At 37.6% G+C, this 23,682-nt stretch overlaps 1 protein-coding gene across 2 annotated transcripts in view; it reads right to left on the bottom strand.

Moving 5' to 3' along the window:
• Positions 1 to 1,003: 1,003 nt before the first annotated feature.
• grb2b (growth factor receptor-bound protein 2b) overlaps positions 1,004 to 23,682 on the bottom strand; it is a 118,648-nt gene continuing 95,969 nt past the window's right edge. Inside the window, exons 4-6 of one of the 2 annotated variants that reach the window (XM_061973869.2) lie at positions 18,714 to 18,836; positions 14,981 to 15,164; positions 1,004 to 2,206 (exon numbers count right to left, since the gene is read on the bottom strand). In XM_061973869.2, coding sequence (XP_061829853.1) covers positions 2,021 to 2,206; positions 14,981 to 15,164; positions 18,714 to 18,836 — 493 coding nt within the window. In that variant the 3' untranslated portion in view covers positions 1,004 to 2,020. The remainder of the gene's footprint in view (positions 2,207 to 14,980; positions 15,165 to 18,713; positions 18,837 to 23,682) is intronic. The other variant, XM_061973871.2, reaches the window with a different exon arrangement.

Raw genomic sequence — 23,682 nt, 5'->3', positions numbered from 1 at the left:
AATTAAAAAAAAAGAACCGAAACTGGAAATAAAAGAAATGACACTGTAAAAAAAGAAAAAAGAAATGAAACCGTAAAAAAAAGAAAAGAAACCAGAAGAAAAAAAAAGAAGCGAAAACAGAAAAAGAAGAAGTGGAACCGTTAAAATAAAGTAGCAAAACCGTACAAAAAAAGAACCGAAACCGGAAATAAATAAAAGAAACCGTAAAAATGTAAATTTAAAAAAAGAAACGATACCGTAAAAAAAACAAAAAGGAAAAAAAAAGAAAATAAACAAAACTGTAAATGAAATAAATTAAACCGTAAGAAAACAGAAAAAAAATTATAAATCGTAAGACAAAAAAAATCTAAATAAAGAATTACGAATGAAAAAAAAAAATACATATACTTTTTTTTACTGTAATAAACTGTGGTGCTGTTTTGGCATTTACAGTAATACACCCAAAAATCTACACTTGATTTGCGGTAAAAAAAAAAACCCAACAACTAGCAGCTCAGGTGTCAACATTTTACTGTAAAATTGTATTTTTTTTTTAAATTTACAGTAAAAAAACAAAAAATTTTACAGTAAAATTCTGGCAATGCAGCTGCCTTTTTTTTTTTTAACCATAAAAACAGCAGTACTGTTTTTCCATTTACAGTAATATACACTACATTGTGTGGTGACATTATTGCAACTTACCATATTTTTTTACATTTTAGTTTAAAAAAAATCTAATAAAATGAATAAATAGCGTAATAATAGTATTCACTGTTAGAAGCGGCCCTCTGGGGCCAAACATAACTGGGACGTGGCCCTCAGTGGAAACCACATTGACGCCGCTGGTCTAGTGGGTGTGGCTTACATATCGGCACATTCGCTTCAGTATCGTTTGACCCATCAGTTGTAATCAGCTTCCAGCACAAAGAGGACACAAATCCCCATCTTTTTTTTTAATAATTGCATTTTATTAATTGAAAACAAGAACCAAAAAAAAAAAAAAAAAAAATATGCAAAAAAAAAAAAAAAAAAAAAAAAGCAAAACCAAAACAGTATCATTAGGTAAGACGAGGCGAGAGACACTTAAATAAGAAGAGTTCCATGTAGGCGAGGACTAAGGTGAAGGCGAGGTGACGATTATTATGTACACCATTTCTCACTGCTGGGCGGGGGGACACGGAGACACCAGAGAGAAAGGCACTATCCAGAGAGAGCAAGAAACAATGGCGATCGAAATCTTTGACCAACAAAATAAAAAAGTGCTTCACACCACATTTGACAAAATGGGAACCACAAACAGACAATCTCTCAGTTGTTGGAAGTGTTGACACGTGATGATGCAATCTCAGGACATTACAGCGTGGATTGACAATCCCTCACCTCGGCTACATTCCGCCGCCCTGTTCAACATGGCCGCCATTAAACGCGTACAGCCTTTTTTTTGTTTTTTTTTTTGGACAAGATGGCCGACCCCTGACAGCTGCTTCCTGGCAGGTTTGCATTCTTCTCCGCTTTCCGTTTGGAAAAAGCGTAGCTATGAGATCTGCCAGGTGGAAAGTTGAAGGACAAGGTTAGAGTGTAAGAAAAGGATGCAACATAATTTACAAAAGAAATAATACGATGTGTGAGGAAGGAAACAAACATAGAAATATATAATATCTTTTCTTCAAAAATGGATTCTCTCTATACTTGATTTCTTTGTACAGCCAATCACGTGGAAGCTTGCTGCGGCGTCACCTCCCCTTCTTTTTGGACATTTTCTCGGTTTTAAAAGCGCTTCTTTTTGATGCTTTTCTTTTTTCATTAAAACAACATGCGGCAAAAAAGGCGAACGGAAAGACGAGACAAGAATGTTAAGAAGTAGGCAGAAGTTGCTGTGGATCACTTTCACACTTTTCCCCTCCTAGGCAGTTCCCATCCTCACGACTGCACTTCTGTCCTCTTTCACTTTCACTTTCTTCCCGTCTGAGCCAGAGGAGGAGGGCTGGGTTGGGGGGAGGGGCTGATGAGACCTAGAATGAGGGTGATGGCGGTGGTTGTTTCACATGTTCCGGTTGACGGGCGTGACGTAGTTGCGGGGGAACATCCCCGTCTGGCCGTGGCAGCCTCCTTTCCACCAGTTGAGGTCGGAGTTGTCCAGCACTTGGATGAAGTCGCCGCGGCGGAAACCCAACTCTCCTTCCTCCTGCGGGTCGAAGTCGAAGAGCGCCTGCACGTATGTGGGATGCTGCGGGAGGGAACCCAGGAAGCAGAGAGGTTAGCCGGGGTAAAAACAAAGAAAAAGTAAAGAGCAAGCAGGCAAAGCGACATGAAGGAAAACAAACTTGACATTCTTCATCACGCCAACCTAAACTAGTCACAGGGTCAATATTACCGTATTTTCCGCACAAATTTACTCAAAAGCTGACAGTGCGGCTTTTAACCCGGTGCGCTTTATATATGGATTAATATTACGATTCATTTTCATAAAGTTTCGATCTCGCAACTTCAGTAAACAGCTGCCATCTTTTTTCCCGGTAGAACAGGAAGCGCTTCTTCTTCTACGCAAGCAACCGCCAAGGTAAGCACCCGCCCCCATAGAACAGGAAGCGCTTCTTCTTCTACTGTAAGCAACCACCCGCCCGCGTAGAAGAAGAAAAAGCGCGCGGATATCACCGTACGTTTCATTTCCTTTGTGTGTTTACATCTGTAAAGACCACAAAATGGCTCCTACAAAGCGACAGGGATCCGGTTCATGAAAAGACGCAATCTCTCCATCCGCACACGGATTACTATTTCACAGCAACTGATATTCCTGTGAACCGCACTGTGGATACAACGGGAGCACGTACGGTGAATATTCGCACCACAGGGAATGAGAAGTCATCCTTCACTGTGGTTCTAGCTTGCCATGCTAATGGCCAGAAACTTCCACCCATGGTGATATTCAAAAGGAAGACCTTGCCAAAAGTAGACCTTTCCAGCCGGCGTCATCATAAAAGCTAACTCGAAGGGATGGATGAAGAAAAGATGAGCGAGTGGTTAAGGTAAGTTTAAGTTTACGCGAAGAGGTCGGGTGGCTTTTTTCACGCAGCTCTGTCCATGTTGATATACGTATGTTTGTGATTGCACATTTGCGTACATTTTGGGAGTGAACAGAGTTGTTAGAACGCTGGTTTTTAACATATTATTAAAGTTTGACTGACCTATCTGACTGTTTTTTTGACATTCCTTTAGCGCAGTTAGATGCGGCTTACAACACGGGGCGGCTTATAGGTGGACAAAGTTTTGAAATATGCCGTTCATTGAAGGCGCGGCTTTTAACCCAGGGCGCCTTATGGTGCGGAAAATACGGTAATACAAAGCCCAACAGCAGTGAAGTTGTCAGGTTGTGTAAATGGTAAATAAAAAGAGAATACAACAAATCCTTTTCAACTTATATTCAATTGAATAGACTGCAAAGACAAGATATTTCATGTTCACACTGAGAAACTTTGTTACTTTTTGCAAATATTAGCTCATTTGATATTTGATGCCTGCAACATGTTTCAAAAAAGCTAACACAAGTGGCAAAAAAGAGTGATAAAGTTGAGGAATGCTCATCAAAGACATATTTGGAACATCCCACAGGTGAACAGGCTAATTGGGAACAGGTGGGCACCATGATTGGGTGTAAAAGCAGCTTCCATGAAATGCTCAGTCTTTCACAAACAAGGACGGGGCGAGGGTCACCACTTTGTCAACAAATGCCTGAGCAAATTGTTTAAGAACAACATTTCTCAACAAGGAATTTAGGGATTTCACCATCTACGCTCTGTAATATCATCAAAAGGTTCCGAGAATCTGGAGAAATCACTGCACGTAAGCCATCTGCATCAAAAAGTGACATCGGTGTGTAAAGGATATCACCACATGGGCTCAGGAAGACTTCGGAAAACCACTGTCAGTAACTACCGTTGGTCGCTACATCTGTAAGTGCAAGTTAAAACTCTACTATGCAAAGCCAAAGCCATTTATCAACAACACCCAGAAATGCTTCGCTGGGCCCCCGAGTTCATCTAAGATGGACTGATGCAAAGTGGAAAAATGTTCTGTGGTCTGACGAGTCCACATTTCAAATTGTTTTTGGAAACTGTGGACGTGGTGTCCTCCAGACCAAAGAGTAAAAGAACCATCCGGACTGTTCTAGGGTGAAAGTGTAAAAGTCAGCATGTGTGATGGTATGGGGGTGTATTAGTGGCCAAGACATGGGTAACTTACACATCTGTGAAGGCACCATTAATGCTGAAAGGTACATACAGCTTTTGGAGCAACATATGTTGTTATCATGGACGCCCCTGCTTATTTCAGCAAGACAATGCCAAGCCAGGTGTTACAACAGCGTGGCTTCATAGTAAAAGAGTGCGGGTACTAGACTGGCCTGCCTGTAGTCCAGACATTGAAAATGTGTGAAGGCTAAAATATGAGAAGGGAGACTGTTGAACAACTTAAGCTGTACATCAAGCAAGAATGGGAAAGAATTCCACTTCAAAAATGTGTCTCCTCAGTTCCCAAACCTTTACTGAGTCTTGTTAAAAGGAAAGGCCATGTAACACACTGGTTAAAATGCCTTTTTTGCAATGTGTTGCTGCCATTAAATTCCAAGTTCATGATTATTTGTTTCTCAGTGTGAACATGAAATATCTTGTCTTTGCAGTCTATTCAATTGAATATAAGTTGAAAAGGTTTTGTTGTATTCTCTTTTTATTTACCATTTACACAACCTGACAACTTCACTGCTTTTGTACAACATTAAAGGGAAACTGCACATTTTGGGGAAAGTTTTCCTTTTTTTATGCATTCTAACTAGTAAAGTAGGGCAAATCCCAGGTGGCTAACAATGTACCCTACAGCGCCCATAAAGCCCTCAGAAAACATTACTCCATGAATGTTAGTCATATTGTTGCTACACAAACTAGAGAGAGCTAACTAGTTTATGTTGCTACATTGTTGACATACTGAGCTGCTGCAAGTCCATTCTAGAGTACAGATCATGCATCTCACCTGGATAGTAGAAGGTTGTGGATGTAAATGGAGAAGTCGGTCAACTTTGACATCCAACTCGGACACGGAGATGGCGAGAAAGACTCAAAAAGACACTTTTTTTAACCTACGTGAGGATGAATAATAATTCTTCAGCTAAACTGGGAAATACAGTGCATCCAGAAAGTATTCACACTGCTTCATTTTTCCCCACATTTTGTTTTTAAAGCTTTATTCCGAAATGGGAAAAAAATATTTTTAATCCTCAAAATTCTACACACAATACCCCATAATGACAATGTAAAACATTTATTTTTGCAAATTCATTAGAAAATAAAAAACTACAAATATCACATGTACATAAGTATTTAGCCTTTGTTGATGCACCTTTGGCAGCAATTCCAGTCTCAAGTCTTTTTGAATGCGATGCCACAACCTTGGCACACCTATCTTTGGGCTCTTTCTCTCATTCCTCTTTGCAGCACCTCTCAAGCTCCATCAGGTTGGAGGGGAAGGGTTGGTTTTCATCCAGGATGTCTCTGTACATTGCTGTAAGGCTGAAACGACGCGTCGACGTAGTCGACGTCATCGGTTACGTAAATACGTCGACGCCGTTTTTGTGCGTCGGCGCGTCGCATATTTACGTCACACTACTGTCATGGCGGAGCGCAAGGCAGACGATGCGAGCGAGGGGAAAAAAGCACGCCAAAAGTCGTCAAAAGTGTGGGAGTATTTCAATAAACGGCCTAATAATGTTGTTGTATGCACACTGTGTCGAGCGGAAATGGCCTATCATAGCAGCACAACGGCTATGAACGAACATTTGAAAAGAAAACCCCCGACAGCGTTCTTGCCATCACCATCAACAAGTCAATCGTCCGCGTGCGTATACGTTGTCATTATTACACAAAAACATGAATGTGTCATTTGTATCTGCGTTGTAAATTCATAAACTAAAGCACCGTTTGCTCTGAGAGGCGCGTTTGGCGTGCCTGTTCAGTGTTTACAAAGACGCGCTCCTCTTTAACGCTGTGGAGAGGCGGCGGCGGCGAGCGAGCGGCGAGGCGGGGCGCGCAGGGAGCGACGCCGCAAGAGACAGGGGACGACGAGCGAGCGAGGAAGAGGAGCTGAAAAGCGAGGAAAGAAAGAGAAAAGAGTTGGAAGAGAAAAGACTTTGTGTAAAATTAAAAGATTGTAAACCTGGCAAAGCCGTCTGGCGTTCAGTCTGTCGGTCCTGAAAGAACCCCACGGCACAAGACGTGTCACAAACGCTAACGTTAATTAGTTGTGCAAATACCTTTTACAACATTAACAGTTACATATACTATGTACAAACCAACAATTAACTTTCACTTTAATCATACTATCATTGTTGTGTTATTAAGCAAAATAAGCAATACTTTTACTTTTGTTGAAATGTTTACACTGTACACTTTTTTGTATTGGATGTTTAGCTTTATTTTTGCACATTTTAGCAAATAAGCAATACTTTTACTTTTGTTGAAATGTTTACACTTGTTACAGAATATTTCCGTTTTGCACTTTTTTGTATTGGATGTTTATCTTTATTTTTGCACATTTTAAAGCAAAATAAGCAATACTTTTACTTTTTAAATGCTTATACTATTCCAGAATATTAAGATTTGCACTGGATGTTTACTTTTATATTTGCACATTAAAAAGCAAATAAGCTACTTTTAATTTTGTTAAATGTTAAAAGTTTTAAATGTTTACATTGTTACAGAATATTTTGTCATGTTGTTGTCAATGTTGACTGAGTGGCCATACTTTTTTTTTTGTAAATAAAAGCCATGCCTTTTGAAAAAACTGGCCTACTTTTTTTTTTTCCCTCTTCATTTTAAATAAAAAAAATAATCGGTAAAAGGAAAAATAATCTATAGATTAATCGAAAAAATAATCTATAGATTAACCGATTAATCGAAAAATAATCTATAGATTAATCGATAGAAAAATAATCGTTAGCTGCAGCCCTACATTGCTGCATTCATCTTAGTCTAGTCAGGGAGGGGGACCAAGACCATGGTCACTGTCAGAGCTACAGTATTCCTCTGTGGAGAGGAGAACCTTCCAGAAGGACAACCATCTCCGCAGCAATCCACCAATCAGGTCAGTATTGTATAGTGGCCTAGCAACAGAAGCCATTTCTTTGTAAAAAGTTTGCCAAAATGCACCTGGAAAAACTCTCAAGACTATAAGGAACAACATTCTCTGGTGTGATGACACAAAGATTGAAGTCCTTGGCGTGATGTTTGGAGGAAAGCAGGCCAATACCATCCCTGCACTGAAGCATACCTGCCAACTTTTGAAATCAGAAAAACCTAGTAGCCAGGGTCCAGGGGCCGCAGGCCCCGGTAGGTCCAGGACAAAGTCCTGGTGGAGGGTTCAGGGCTTCGCCCCCCGACGCAAAATGATTATTAGCATTCAGACAGGTTAAAATGTTGCTAAAACCATCACTTTTCTATCAGTCACAGTGACTTTTCAAAACAAAAATATTACAGCAAAAATCATATGGGTTGATTGACATGTTTATTCTGTAAGCTAACTTCAATAGTTTGAAATTATTTTGACAGTTAATGCCAGTTATCCTGTCAACCTTTCACAAGACTTCAATTTGTTCATTGAAAGTATAAACAGTATAAACACTTTTTACAGTAAACAAATGGTAAAACAGTACTAAACAATTCCATAAAAAAAAAAATTGGTGTCATTATTAACTTTCTGTCCAAGCTTGTATAATCTACTGCCTTGTTCAATTGTAAAAAATATTCTGTGCCTAAAATTCACATTTCTATCACAATTATCATACTGTAAACATGGTAAGCTAACTTCATTCAAATTAATAGTCCTGTCAATAGCATGGAATTACAATTCAAATGTAGTTTTTTTGTAAGCCTTTCAAAAGAATTCAAAATATGAAAAATGAATGAAAATGAATTTAAGCCATCAGACACTTGAAAAGTGGCACATCACATCTCTAATGTAATCATTGGAACTTTTCAACAGAAATAGCACTGCAAAAATATTAAGGACATACTTCTGTATTTTGGTAGTTATACTGTCAACATTTAACAAGATTTCTTCAACTTGGACTTGAAAGCATAAATAGTATAAACACTTTTAACAGTATGTCGTGCTGTGAAATACAGCCGACAGGATTGCGCACCAAACACGAAGCAAGGCCAAAGCGCATATGCATGGTGCAGGAGAACAAAGGACTTCTTTCATTTAAGGTTTGTGATAAACCATCAAACTCATTCGTTAAAAGGACTCTATAGTAATATAAAGCGAATTTTTCTGGACATTATCATGCAAGAAAAGTTTATTTTTGGGACCGCGATCACCGCGTAATGATTTTTAAAGGTTGCATTACAAACATTTAACTGTCCCATGTGATCAGCCAGTGCGATTGGAAATCCATGCTCAATTATTGCCTCCGTAAATAAAACTTTAGCATTTATCACATCCAAAGAATCTGTTTGGGCGACGAAAAACGTTGAAAGTTTTCCACTTGTATCGCTAGCAACGGCATTAGACTTGTGTTTTTTTGTCCCAACGTGGTCTTTTACATCGCTAATTCCTCCGTGTCCGATCGAAAAATCTTGTCTGCACAAGGTGCAATTCGCGTAGTTTTCACCCTTTTTTTTTTTTAAATTAATGAAAAAACTTATTTTTTATCACTGCAACCGTAACCCGGAATAGGTTCATGAAAACCGTACGAATTACGGGAAAACCGGAGTAGTTGGCAGGTATGCCTCATGAAGCATGCTGGTGGCAGCATCATGCTGCGGGGATGGTTTTCACACTAGTCAGGATAGAGGGAAACTATGAATGCAGCAATGTATAGAGACATCCTGGATGAACACAAACGCTTTCGATCCAACCTGATGGAGCTTGAGAGGTGCTGCAAAGAGGAATGAGAGAAAGTGCCCAAAGATAGGTGTGGCATCGTATTCAAAAAGACTTGAGGCTGGAATTGCTGCCAAAGGTGCATCAAGAAAGTGTTGAGCAAAGGGTCTGAATACTTATGCACATGAGATTTGTTTTACTTTTTTATTTTTCATTAAGTTGCACTTTTTTTTTTGTTGAGAAAAACAAACTTTTTACTACCGGTATGTCATTTTGTGTTATTGTGTGAATGCTCCAAACATTCACACATGCTTTTCTACACCAACATTCATCTATTTATTCTTCTTCTTCTTCTCAAGTGCTCTACCTTCCACATTTTTCACCCGATTCAAAGCGTTCCAACTTCAAACTGTTCAGCCTATTCGGGAATCACAGGCTTTTCCTTGAAAAATTCCAAAAATCCCCAAATTTCCCAGAATTCCAGGACATTTTTCCCATTCAAAATGAATTGTCCATTTTTCAAACTTCCACCATTTCCACATTTTTCAACCGATTCAAACCATTCCACCTTCAACACATTCCACCATCCTGGAAATTCAAACTATCATTTTTCCAAGTTAAAAAAAAAATTCCAGGAATTCACAGAATTACCTCTTTTTCCAAACCCTTTTTTCTGTTGACTACTCCTTTCACATTTTTCAACCCACTTCAACCGTCAAAACATTCCTCTTAATCAGGAGAAAAAACAAAGTTGTTTTTTGAACTAGAAAAATTCCCGGTTTTCCCAAAACTCCTGGAATTCCTTAATACCATTTCTCAATTAAAAATGTTACTACTTCAACATTTCTCGACCTATTTGAAAAAAATCCAACACCAACCATTTCAACTCATTCAGAACATTCAATTCTTTTAACATTTTCCAAAAAATTCCCGCTTTTCCCGAAATTCCCATTGAAAAGAATGGGACATTTTTCAAAGTTCCACAATTCCCAGATTTTTCATACAATTCAAACCGTTCCAACTAAAAAATATTCCGCCTGTTGAGGAATTGTGTGCTCTCCTTCAACAATTTTAAAAAAATCCCGGATTTCCAAAAATTCCCAGTTTTCAGGGACATTTTCCACATTCAAAATGAATTGTCCATTTGTTAAACTTCCACAATTCCCACATTTTTCAACATATTGAAATAATTCCACCTTTAACACATTCCACCATCCTGGAAATTCAAACTATAATTTTTCCAAGTTAAAAAAAATTCCAGGAATTCACAGAATTACCTTTTTTCTGTTGACTACTCCTTCCACATTTTTCAACCCACTTCAACTGTCAAAACATTCCTCTTAATCAGGAGAAAAAACAAAGTTGTTTTTTGAACTAGAAAAATTCCCGGTTTTACCAAAACTCCTGGAATTCCTTAATACCATTTCTCAATTAAAAATGTTACTACTTCAACATTTCTCGACCTATTTGAAAAAAATCCAACACCAACCATTTCAACTCATTCAGAACATTCAAGTCTTTTAACATTTTCCAAAAAATTCCCGCTTTTCCCGAAATTCCCATTGAAAAGAATGGGACATTTTTTAAAGTTCCACAATTCCCACATTTTTCATACAATTCAAACCGTTCCAACTTAAAAATATTCCGCCTGTTGAGGAATTGTGTGCTCTCCAACAATTTAAAAAAAATCCCGGATTTCCAAGAATTCCCAGTTTTCAGGGACATTTTCCACATTCAAAATGAATTGTCCATTTTTTAAACTTCCACAATTTTCAACCGATTGAAATAATTCCACCTTCAACACATTCCACTCATCCAACTAACACTTTCCCAAGTTCCAAACCTAATTCCGTTTTTCATGGAAATTCTAACTCTTCAACATTCAAACTATTCTTACCAGGAAATGCTACATTCTGTCAGCATTTCAGTTCAACTTCAGCATTCACACGCAGTTAATTCAGGAATTGCCTCATCGAGTTGTATATGATTTTATTCCATTTTGGAATAAAGCTGTGACATAAAATGTGTAAAAAGTGAAGCGCTGCGAATACTTTCTGGATGCACTGTACAAACGTCTTACTAGCTGACATTGTACAGTAAGTGATTCAGCTGAATTTCCCCCAGGGATCAATAAAGTACTTTCTATTCTATTGTTGTATTATGTTCGTAGTTTGTATATATTGTTTGGCACTTAGCAATACTTCTACATGATGTTAGTGTTTCACTAGAACTGCATCCGTTTAGCACACTTCTTCTAAAACTTGTAGACCGTCCTCCTTATATTCAGGTTCAAAAACTGAAGTTTCTGGATCATCATTTGCCCCAAAGTGACCGTTGTTGTCTCTCATGAAGTCTGCCATGATTAGTAGTCTTCTTGTTGAAGGGAAAAGCAAACGTATGCTTCAAATGATCAAAATATGTGAATAGTACATGTTATTACATGTATACATACAGCATGTATATACATTGATGGAGGTTTTTGGACTATTTTAGAGCGCTTTATAGGCAAATGGAGCAACTCTTATTGGCTTCATTGTCAGCGGACTTTTGCTAATGTTCATTTATGAGTTACAAACATAAAAAAAGGAAAACATTTGTGTTAGAAAAGGATTGTGAATGAAAAAAGTTGCAGTTCCCCTTGAATATACTGCAATACCCTCCTAGGAATGTTCCACTCAGGGTTTTCTGCTGCCAATTACCATCATCCACCATTGATATCAGATGATACCGCTCACATGTACAACCTCGGGCAAAAATTCATCCCCAGGTTTGGAGGATGTTCGTTTAGTTGTTTCATTTTGTACAAAAAAAGCAGATGACATACGACATTCATTTAGAGGTCATTTAAAATAGCAACTTTCCGGCTTAAAAACACTAAAATAAATGTATACATTTAATTGGACCAAAACTGATACCACAGTATTTTTAGTCTGAATGGTGGTATACAGTATATACCAGAGGTGGGACCAAGTCATTGTTTTGCAAGTCACAAGTAAGTCTCAAGTCTTTGCCCTCAAGTCCGAGTCAAGTCCCGAGTCAAGACAGGCAAGCCCCGAGTCAAGTCCAAAGTCAAGACTGGAAAGTCTCAAGTCAAGTCCTAAGTCCTGCATTTTGAGTTTCGAGTCCTTTCAAGTCCTTTTAACGACAGACTAATATATTAACACAGCTTGTGTATGCTTTTCAAACGCTGTATTTATTTATTAAAACAAGTGCATTTTAAATTGCAGGAAAGAAAATTGTGCTGACATTGCACTTTATAATAGCACTATTAACCAGTCATTTTAAACATTAACTCATTCCTTTACAGAACAAACACATTGAAAAATAAAGTGCAAATGTACTTATTTGTACAAAAGTGTTAACATTGAAAAAACATGACATATACGTGAACATAACAAAATTTTTTTACTTTTTATATGTCAGGGCCCTATGCTGCATTGCATTTGCAAAAGACCAAATTAGCCAAGAGTCTGTCAGTCATTTGTGCACGATGGGGGCGTAGTATGATGCCACCATGGCTGAAAACTCGCTCCACTGGAGCACTGGAGGCAGGCACTGCCAAGACTCTCATGGCCACTCGGAACAGTGAAGGAAGAGTCTTCATGTTCAATGCCCAGAACAAAAGGGGGGAGAGAGTTGTTTTGGGTTGGTGCACTACTTGTAAGTGTATCTTGTGTTTTTTATGTTAATTTAATTTAAAAAAAAAAAAAAATAATAATAATTCTTGTGCGGCCCGATACCAATCGATCCACGGACCAGTACCGGGCCGCGGCCCGGTGGTTGGGGACCACTGAGGTAAACAACCAACAGTATGTCAGAAAGCTAGCTAAAACGGTACACATATTCATAATATAGTATACATTTTAACTGACCTTTATTTGACTATTTTTGTCTTTTTTTAGGTGGCTAAAATACGCGGTGCTGCTGACCGCCGTCTAACGTTACGTGTGATATATTGACTAACGTAACCCTGCTTAAAAAAAATCACTGAACAAAAAGTATGAATAAGGTAGTGAACTGCAACAGATTCCCGTGTTTGCAATAACGTTATAACGTTAGCCGTGAGTTTACAGCCTCACTGATTTAACTACACAGCAAATAAAAGTCACGTTACTTAGCCAATAAACGTTATCTTACATTCAAAACTTACCGTTCTTTGTGCAACTTCAAATGCCGGACGAAGTTGGAAGTTGTTGCCTCTCCATCAGTAATTTTCGAACCGCATGTGTTGCATACTGCAAACCGTTTTGTGTTGACCACCTCGTAATTTTTATACCAAAACAAAATTATTTTAGGTATCATTTTTTGTTCACTGGCGTGTGGTTTGGACATGTCTTCTTCGTTGGTTGTCCTGCAATTTGATTGGATGAATGCTGTGTGATGAAAACAAAGTAGATCTAATTTGATTGGCTGTTGTACTGAGAGCACACCAGCTGACACACGCAACGCTGATAGACAAGTACACAATGAAAAATACGGAGCGCTCCCGAATAACTTTTTCATCTTTGGGTTTTGGGGAAAGTAGCAAGTCATGTCAATTCAAAAGGCTCAAGTCCAAGTGAAGTCACAAGTCATTGATGTTAAAGTCGAAGTCGAGTTGCAAGTCTTTTTACATTTTGTCAAGTCGAGTCTAAAGTCATCAAATTCATGACTCGAGTCCACACCTCTGGTATACAGTATATACTGCTATCTTAAAAAAGTGTTTTGTTTGTTTTTTCATGATTCCATAGTTCATTTTTCATCAGAATTGAGTGATTCCTTCATTTTTTTCCACTCTACTTGATCTGAAAAGGGAACTGACTGGTATCGGCCGATGATCGGCATTGGAATGGGCAGTACAAATCCCTGATGGGAACATCCCTCGTCAAAACCTCTTGTGCTTGCTAGCTTTGTTTTTTCATCATTTCTCATCACACTGGATGAAGCACTCACAAATAGATATTATTCACAGAGGTTTTGGGTATAAAATAGCAAATAGCAAGCACCTGCTAAAAGAGTGAGAAACATGCTGGTTGTATACCGTATTTTCCGCACTATTAGCCGCACCTAAAAACCACACATTTACTCAAAAGCTGACAGTGCGGCTTTTAACCCGGTGCGCTTTATATATGGATTAATATTAAGATTCATTTTCATAAAGTTTCGGTCTCGCAACTACGGTAAACAGCCGCCATCTTTTTTCCCCGTAGAAGAGGAAGTGCTTCTTCTTCTACGCAAGCAACCGCCAAGGTAAGCACCCGCCCCCATAGAACAGGAAGCGCTTCTTCTTCTACTGTAAGCAACCACCCGCCCGCGTAGAAGAAGAAAAAGCGCGCGGATATTACCGTACGTTTCATTTCCTTTGTGTGTTTACATCTGTAAAGACCACAAAATGGCTCCTACTAAGCGACAGGGATCCGGTTCATGAAAAGACGCAATCTCTCCATCCACACACGGACTACTATTTCACAGCAACTGCCTAAAGACTTTCAAGAAAAGCTGGCTACTTTCCGTGCATATTGTAAAAACAAGATAGCTGAAAAAAAAATCCGGCCAGAGAACATTATCAACATGGACGAGGTTCCACTGACTTTTGATATTCCTGTGAACCGCACTGTGGATACAACGGGAGCACGTACGGTGAATATTCGCACCACAGGGAATGAGAAGTCATCCTTCACTGTGGTTCTAGCTTGCCATGCTAATGGCCAGAAACTTCCACCCATGGTGATATTCAAAAGGAAGACCTTGCCAAAAGAGACCTTTCCAGCCGGCGTCATCATAAAAGCTAACTCGAAGGGATGGATGAAGAAAAGATGAGCGAGTGGTTAAGGTAAATTTAAGTTTACGCGAAGAGGCCGGGTGGCTTTTTTCACGCAGCTCCATGTTGATATACGACTCCATGCGCGCCCACATCACGCTGGTTTTAATATATTATTAAAGTTTGACTGACCTATTTGACTGTTTTTTTGACATTCCTTTAGCGCAGTTAGATGCGGCTTATAACACCGGGCGGCTTATAGGTGGACAAAGTTTTGAAATATGCCGTTCATTGAAGGCGCGGCTTATAACCCAGGGCGCCTTATGGTGCGGAAAATACGGTAAATGATATTGTAGAAGAAGAAGAAGAAGGAAGAGCGCCGCAGGAAGTTACCGTGACAGCTGTTACCTGGTGGACCTGCTCGATGTCTCGCAAAAAGATTTGCTGATTACGGGAGACCGAGGTGGAGCGATGGTAGTCCACCAGCTCGTTGAGGGAGTTGAACTTCACCACCCACAGGAAGTACTTCCCGGCCCCGTCACGGAGAACCTTGAAGTGCTGCACATCGTTTCCAAACCTGCACACGTGTCAGAAACAACAACACTTTCAGACTTTGCTAGTACATAATAAGTATACTTTGGGAAAAGTGGGCCACAATCAAAACAAATGGATAATAATATTAACAGATATATATTATTGATATAAGGGTTGTACGGTATACCAGTACTAGTATAGTACCACCATACTAATTCATCATATTCGGTACTATACCGCCTCTAAAAAGGACAGTTTTTTTAAACAAGTGTCGTCGTCACGTGGTGACATTGCTGGTTTTACGAGCAGAGGAGCATGTTGGGCAGCGCACACACACAGAGTACTTACAAGCAGACACGGTGTGTAGACAGAAAAGGGAGAATGGACGCATTTTGGTGTAAAAAGTCAAGATAAAGGTGAAGTTATAACACTGAAACACCCTCAGGAAGAGCTGCTTTAAGACATGGCTAGCTAGTTAGTGGCTAACATCCATCCACAGTGTTTTAGCTAATTCTAAATCACTAATCCTCGCTTTCATGGCGACAAATAAAGTACGTTTCTTACAAGTACCATTATCACTGGAGGACGAGGAATAGCTAAACATGCTGTTTAGCTGTTATAACACTGGTATGAAGGTGTCTGTTACTACATTATATATATACTTGCAGTGTGTATATTGTACAAATTACATATTGTTATGAAAGTGTATGTTACTACATTATATATATACTTGCAGTGTGTATATGGTATATATTACATATTGTTATGAAGGTGTATGTTACTACATTATATATATACTTGCAGTGTGTATATTGTACATATTACATATTGTTATAAAAGTGTATGTTACTACATTATATATATACTTGCAGTGTGTATATTGTACATATTACATATTGTTATGAAGGTGTCTGTTACTACATTATATATATACTTGCAGTGTGTATATTGTACATATTACATATTGTTATGAAGGTGTCTGTTACTACATTATATATATACTTGAAGTGTGTATATTGTACATATTACATATTGTTATGGAGGTGTCTGTTACTACATTATATATATACTTGCAGTGTGTATATTATACATAGTACATATTGTTATGAAGGTGTCTGTTACTACATTATATATATACTTGCAGTGTGTATATTGTACATATTACATATTGTTATGAAGGTGTCTGTTACTACATTATATATATACTTGCAGTGTGTATATTGTACATATTACATATTGTTATGAAGGTGTCTGTTACTACATTATATATATATACTTGCAGTGTGTATATTGTACATATTACATATTGTTATGAAGGTGTCTGTTACTACATTATATATATACTTGCAGTGTGTATATTGTACATATTACATATTGTTATGAAGGTGTCTGTTACTACATTATATATATACTTGCAGTGTGTATATTGTACATATTACATATTTTTATGAAAGTGTATGTTACTACATTATATATATACTTGCAGTGTGTATATTGTACATATTACATGTTATGAAGGTGTCTGTTACTACATTATATATATTATATATATATACTTGCAGTGTGTATATTGTACATATTACATATTGTTATGAAGGTGTCTGTTACTACATTATATATATACTTGCAGTGTGTATATTGTACATATTACATATTGTTATGAAAGTGTATGTTACTACATTATATATATACTTGCAGTGTGTATATTGTACATATTGTTATGAAAGTGTATGTTACTACATTATATATATATACTTGCAGTGTGTATATTGTACATATTACATATTGTTATGAAGGTGTCTGTTACTACATTATATATATACTTGCAGTGTGTATATTGTACATATTACATATTGTTATGAAAGTGTATGTTACTACATTATATATATACTTGCAATGTGTATATTGTACATATTGTTATGAAAGTGTATGTTACTACATTATATATATACTTGCAGTGTGTATATTGTACATATTATTATGAAAGTGTATGTTACTACATTATATATATACTTGCAGTGTGTATATTGTACATATTACATATTGTTATGAAGGTGTCTGTTACTACATTATATATATACTTGCAGTGTGTATATTGTACATATTACATATTGTTATGAAGGTGTCTTTTACTACATTATATATATACTTGCAGTGTGTATATTGTACATATTACACATTGTTATGAAAGTGTATGTTACTACATTATATATATACTTGCAGTGTGTATATTGTACATATTACATATTATGAAAGTGTATGTTACTACATTATATATATATACTTGCAGTGTGTATATTGTACATATTACATATTGTTATGAAGGTGTCTGTTACTACATTATATATATACTTGCAGTGTGTATATTGTACATATTACATATTGTTATGAATGTGTCTGTTACTACATTATATATATACTTGCAGTGTGTATATTGTACATATTACATATTGTTATGAAGGTGTCTGTTACTACATTATATATATACTTGCAGTGTGTATATTGTACATATTACATATTGTTATGAAGGTGTCTGTTACTACAATATATATATATACTTGCAGTGTGTATATTGTACATATTACATATTGTTATGAAGGTGTCTGTTACTACATTATATATATACTTGCAGTGTGTATATTGTACATATTACATATTGTTATGAAGGTGTCTGTTACTACAATATATATATATACTTGCAGTGTGTATATTGTACATATTACATATTGTTATGAAGGTGTCTGTTACTACATTATATATATACTTGCAGTGTGTATATTGTACATATTACATATTGTTATGAAGGTGTCTGTTACTACATTATATATATACTTGCAGTGTGTATATTGTACATATTACATATTGTTATGAAGGTGTCTGTTACTACATTATATATATACTTGCAGTGTGTATATTGTACATATTACATATTGTTATGAAGGTGTCTGTTACTGCAATATATATATATACTTGCAGTGTGTATATTGTACATATTACATATTGTTATGAAGGTGTCTGTTACTACATTATATATATATACTTGCAGTGTGTATATTGTACATATTACATATTGTTATGAAGGTGTCTGTTACTACATTATATATATATACTTGCAGTGTGTATATTGTACATATTGTTATGAAGGTGTCTGTTACTACATTATATATATACACTTGCAGTGTGTATATTGTACATATTACATATTGTTATGAAAGTGTATGTTACTACATTATATATATACTTGCAGTGTGTATATTGTACATATTACATATTGTTATGAAGGTGTCTGTCCATTCCGAGTGGAAACAGAAGACCACACAAAGTTGCTGTGACACGATGAGTCTTTCAGGAAGGTCAAAATGGAAACACTTAAGAGGAAGTAAGTCAGTTTACTTAGCAAATACTGGAAAAAGCGTGTGCGCTCAGCTCAGCAGAAGGAAAGGGGATGACTTCACAAGAATAAGGAAGTAGCAGGGGTGGTGATTCAGACTTGCAGAGCATGGAAACTTGTGAAGCTGATCAATTGATGGCGGCGTGACTGATGATGGATGGCCGGCGTTCAACAAGGGCGGCAGGAAGCGGCGCTACTCACTTGACGGAGAGGGAGAAGTCGCCTGGTGCACTCTCACTTTCTCTAATGAGGAAGGCGCCATCATGCCTTTGTTTGTTGAGCATCTCCTCGGCTTTGGCTCGGGGGATCTTCCCAAAGAACCACCTAGACCAGGAGAACAACCATGATGTTACTTCACTATTTCAAAGCCTTCTTTGCACCTTGTCCATGGTAACCTACAGTGCAGGACATGATTGTCTCTGGTGTTGGTGCTGTTATCAGAGGGGTACGGTAAATAAAGGTTTTCGACTGCCCTCTTTAGTTATTAACATCTTGGCTTCTTGTCATGTAGAAGCTGATCAATGATGTTATTGCCACTTGTGTACCGTATTTTCCGCACTATTAGCCGCACCTAAAAACCACAAATTTACTCAAAAGCTGACCGTACGGCTTATAACCCGGTGCGCTTTATATATGGATTAATATTAAGATTCATTTTCATAAAGTTTAGGTCTCGCAACTACGGTAAACAGCCGCCATCTTTTTTCCCCGTAGAAGAGGAAGCGCTTCTTCTTCTACGGCAAGCAACCACCCGCCCCCGTAGAAGAAGAAGAAGCGCGCGGATATTACGTTTCATTTCCTTTGTGTGTTTACATCTGTAAAGACCACAAAATGGCTCCTACTAAGCGACAGGTTTCCGGTTCATGAAAAGACGCAATCTCTCCATCCGCACACGGACTACTATTTCACAGCAACTGCCTAAAGACTTTCAAGAAAAGCTGGCTACTTTCCGTGCATATTGTGAAAACAAGATAGCTGAAAAAAAGATCCGGCCAGAGAACATTGTCAACATGGACGAGGTTCCACTGACTTTTGATATTCCTGTGAACCGCACTGTGGATACAACGGGAGCACGTACGGTGAATATTCGCACCACAGGGAATGAGAAGTCATCCTTCACTGTGGTTCTAGCTTGCCATGCTAATGGCCAGAAACTTCCACCCATGGTGATATTCAAAAGGAAGACCTTGCCAAAAGAGACCTTTCCAGCCGGCGTCATCATAAAAGCTAACTCGAAGGGATGGATGGATGAAGAAAAGATGAGCGAGTGGTTAAGGGAAGTTTACGCGAAGAGGCCGGGTGGCTTTTTTCACGCAGCTCCGTCCATGTTGATATACGACTCCATGCGCGCCCACATCACGCTGGTTTTTAATATATTATTAAAGTTTGACTGACCTATCTGACTGTTTTTTTGACATTCCCTTGAGCGCAGTTAGATGCGGCTTATAACACGGGGCGGCTTATAGGTGGACAAAGTTTTGAAATATACCGTTCATTGAAGGCGCGGCTTATAACCCAGGGCGCCTTATGGTGCGGAAAATACGGTACTATGTGGGGCAGGCCACTCAATTCATGCTGGAAATAAAACATATAAATGCACAATAAATCTACCTGTAAAATATTGTTTCCTATTAAGCAAAGTGTTCTGCACATTGACCTGATATGCACATTTAGTAGATATTAGGCTTGTCCCCATACCAATATTTTGGTACCGCTACCAAAATGTATTTCGTTACTTTGATACCTACTGCATCTAAATAAAGGGGGCCACAAAAAATGTCATTATTGTCTTTATTTGAACAAAAAGTCTTAGTGTACATGAAACATATGTTTATTATTGTAATTTAGTCCTTAAATAAAATAGTGAACATACTAGACAACTTGTCTTTTAGTAGTAAGTAAACAAACAAAGACTCCTAATTAGTCTGCTGACGTATGCAGTAACATATTGTGTCATTTATACACCTATTATTTTGTACACATTATGAGGGACAAACTGTAAAAAAAAACTGTTCATTTACTGTTAATATCTGCTTATTTTCTGTTTACTATTATGTTGGATCCACTATGGACAGGACTCTCACAATATTATGTCAGACCCACTCGGGTGGGGGGGGGGGGGTTACCCACATATGCGGTCCTCTCCAAGGTTTCTCATAGTCATTCACATCGACGTCCCACTGGGGTGAGTTTTTCCTTGCCCTTATGTGGGCTCTGTACCGAGGATGTCGTTGTGGCTTGTGCAGCCCTTTGAGACACTTGTGATTTAGGGCTATATAAATAAACATTGATTGATTGATTGACTTGTTACACTTCTGTTAAAATGTAATAATCACTTATTCTTCTCTTCTTTGATGCTTTACATTAGTTTTGGATGATACCACACATTTAGGTATGGATTCGATACCAAGTAGTTACAGGATCATACATTGGTCATATTCAAAGTCCTCATGTGTCCAGGGACGTATTTACTGACTTTATAAACATAATATGAATTTTTTTTAAAAGGACCAAAGATTTTGTGACGATAAAAAATATCAATGTAATCATAGTAGTATCGAATAGATATGCTATTGTACTTGGTATCATTACAGTGGATGTCAGGTGTAGATCCACCCACGGCATTTGTTTACATTGTGACGGCGGTGAGCTATTGTATCCTCCTACGGCGTGTAGTGAAGCATGTTTAGCTATTCCTCGTCCTCCAGTGATAATGATACTTGTAAGAAACTTACTTTAGTTGTCGCCATGGAGACGAGGATTAGTGATTTAGAAGTAGCTAAAACACTGCGGATGGATGTTAGCTGCCAGCTAGCTAGCTATGTCATAAAGCAGCTCTTCCTGAGGGTGTTTCAGTGTTATAACTTCACCTTTATTGTTAGTTTAGTCAAAATGCGTCCATTCTCCCTTTTCTGTCTACACACTGTGTCTGCTTGTAAGTACTCTGTGTGTGTGCGCTGCCCAACATGCTCCTCTGCTCGTAAAACCAGAAACGTCACAACCTGACAACGCGCCGTCACTTTTCAAACAGACTATAGTACCGTTTTTGATTCATTAGTACCGCGATACTGTACTAGTACCGGTGTACTGTACATCTTTAGTACATATCATTTGAAAGATTCATTTAAATGATCTTGAACATCATAAAAATAGCATTTGTTGATTGTCACCACTTCCTAAAACTTCATTTTACTGAGAAATATAATCATTAAAATGTTATCTTTTTGATAGTGCTGTCAAACGATTGATATATTAAATCAGTTTAATCACACTTCTGAATTTGGATTCATCCTGATTAGTCACAGGTGATTAGTCACTTGGAGAGACACCAATATTAGGAAACAAATGCATTGTCAGAATGTTACAAAGGGACATTTTTAAATGTTTTACTTGAATTCATGTCATTATTTGCCCTTATATTGGTCAACATATTCAGCCTGTTGAGGAATTGTGTGCTCTACTTCAACAATTATTTTAAAAAAATCCCGGATTTTCCGGAATTCTCTCTCCCCCTGCCCCCACTTTTCCCATTCAAAATGAATTGTCCATTTTCCAAGTTGCACAATTCCCACGTTCTTCAACCTATTCAAACCATTCCAACATCAACACATTCCACTCATCCTGGACATTCAAACTATCATTTTTCCACATTCAACACATTTCCAGGAATTCCTGTTTTTTTCTAACCCTATTTCCAAACTTTTTCGTTTGACTACTACTTTTCCTGTTTTCATCACATTTCAACCGTCAAAACATTTTTCTTAGTCGGGACAAAAAACAAGTTGGTTTAGGATCTAAAAACATTCCCGGTTTTCCCGAAATTCCCTAATACAATTTCTTAATCAAAAAACTGTTACTACTTCAACATTTCTTGACCGATTTAAACAATTCCAACACCAACCAATTCAGCTCATTCATGCTCATAATCATTTTCAAAAAATCCCGCTTTTCCCAAAATTCCAGGAAGTTCCCATTGAAATGAATGGGACATTTTTCCAAGTTGCACAATTCCCACATTTTTCAACCTATTCAAACCATTCCACCTTCAACACATTCCACTCATCCTGGACATTCAAACTACCATTTTTTCAAGCTCAACAAATTTCCAGGAATTCCTGTTTTTTTTCTAACCTTATTGCCAACCTTTTTCGTTTGACTACTACTCTTCCTTTTTTCATCACATTTCAACCGTCAAAACATTTTTCTTAGTCAGGACAAAAAAACAAGTTGGTTTAGGCACTAAAAACATTCCCGGTTTTCCCGAAATTCCATAATAGCATTTCTCAATTATAAAACTTTTACTACTTCAATATTTCTTGACCGATTTAAACAATTCCAACACCAACCAATTCAGCTCATTCAGGACATTCATGCTCCTAACCATTTTCATAAAAATCCCGCTTTTCCCCAAATTCCCAAATTTCCAGGAAGTTCCCATTGAAATGAATGGGACATTTTTACAAGTTGCACAATTCCCACATTCTTCACCCTATTCAAACCATTCCAACATCAACACATTCCACTCATCCTGGACATTCAAACTACCATTTTTCCACATTCAACACATTTCCAGGAATTCCTGGTTTTTTCTAACCCTATTTCCAAACTTTTTCGTTTGACTACTACTTTTCCTGTTTTCATCACATTTCAACTGTTCCACCGTCAAAACATTTTTCTTAGTCAGGACAAAAAAACAGTTGGTTTAGGAACTAAAAACATTCCCGGTTTTCCCGAAATTTCATAATACAATTTCTCAATTAAAAAACTTTTACTACTTCAACATTTCTTGACCGATTTAAAAAATTCCAACACCAACCAATTCAGCTCATTCAGGACATTCATGCTCCTAACCATTTTCAAAAAATCCCACTTTTCCCCAAAATTCCCAGTAAGTTCCCATCGAAATGAATGGGACATTTTTTCCAAGTTGCACAATTCCCACATTTTTCAACCTATTCAAACCATTCCAACATCAACACATTCCACTCATCCTTGACATTCAACTACCATTTTTCCACATTCAACACAATTCCAAAAATTCCTGTTTTTTCTAACCCTATTTCCAAACTTTTTCGTTTGACTACTCCTTTTCCTGTTTTCATCAGATTTCAACTGTTCCACCGTCAAAACGTTTTTCTTAGTCAGGACAAAAAACCAAGTTGGTTTAGGA

Source organism: Nerophis lumbriciformis, linkage group LG22 (assembly GCF_033978685.3).
Source record: "Nerophis lumbriciformis linkage group LG22, RoL_Nlum_v2.1, whole genome shotgun sequence".
Lineage (NCBI taxonomy): Eukaryota > Metazoa > Chordata > Actinopteri > Syngnathiformes > Syngnathidae > Nerophis > Nerophis lumbriciformis.
Note: the sequence above shows the minus strand (reverse complement) of the source record. Positions and strands in the feature narration are given on the sequence as shown.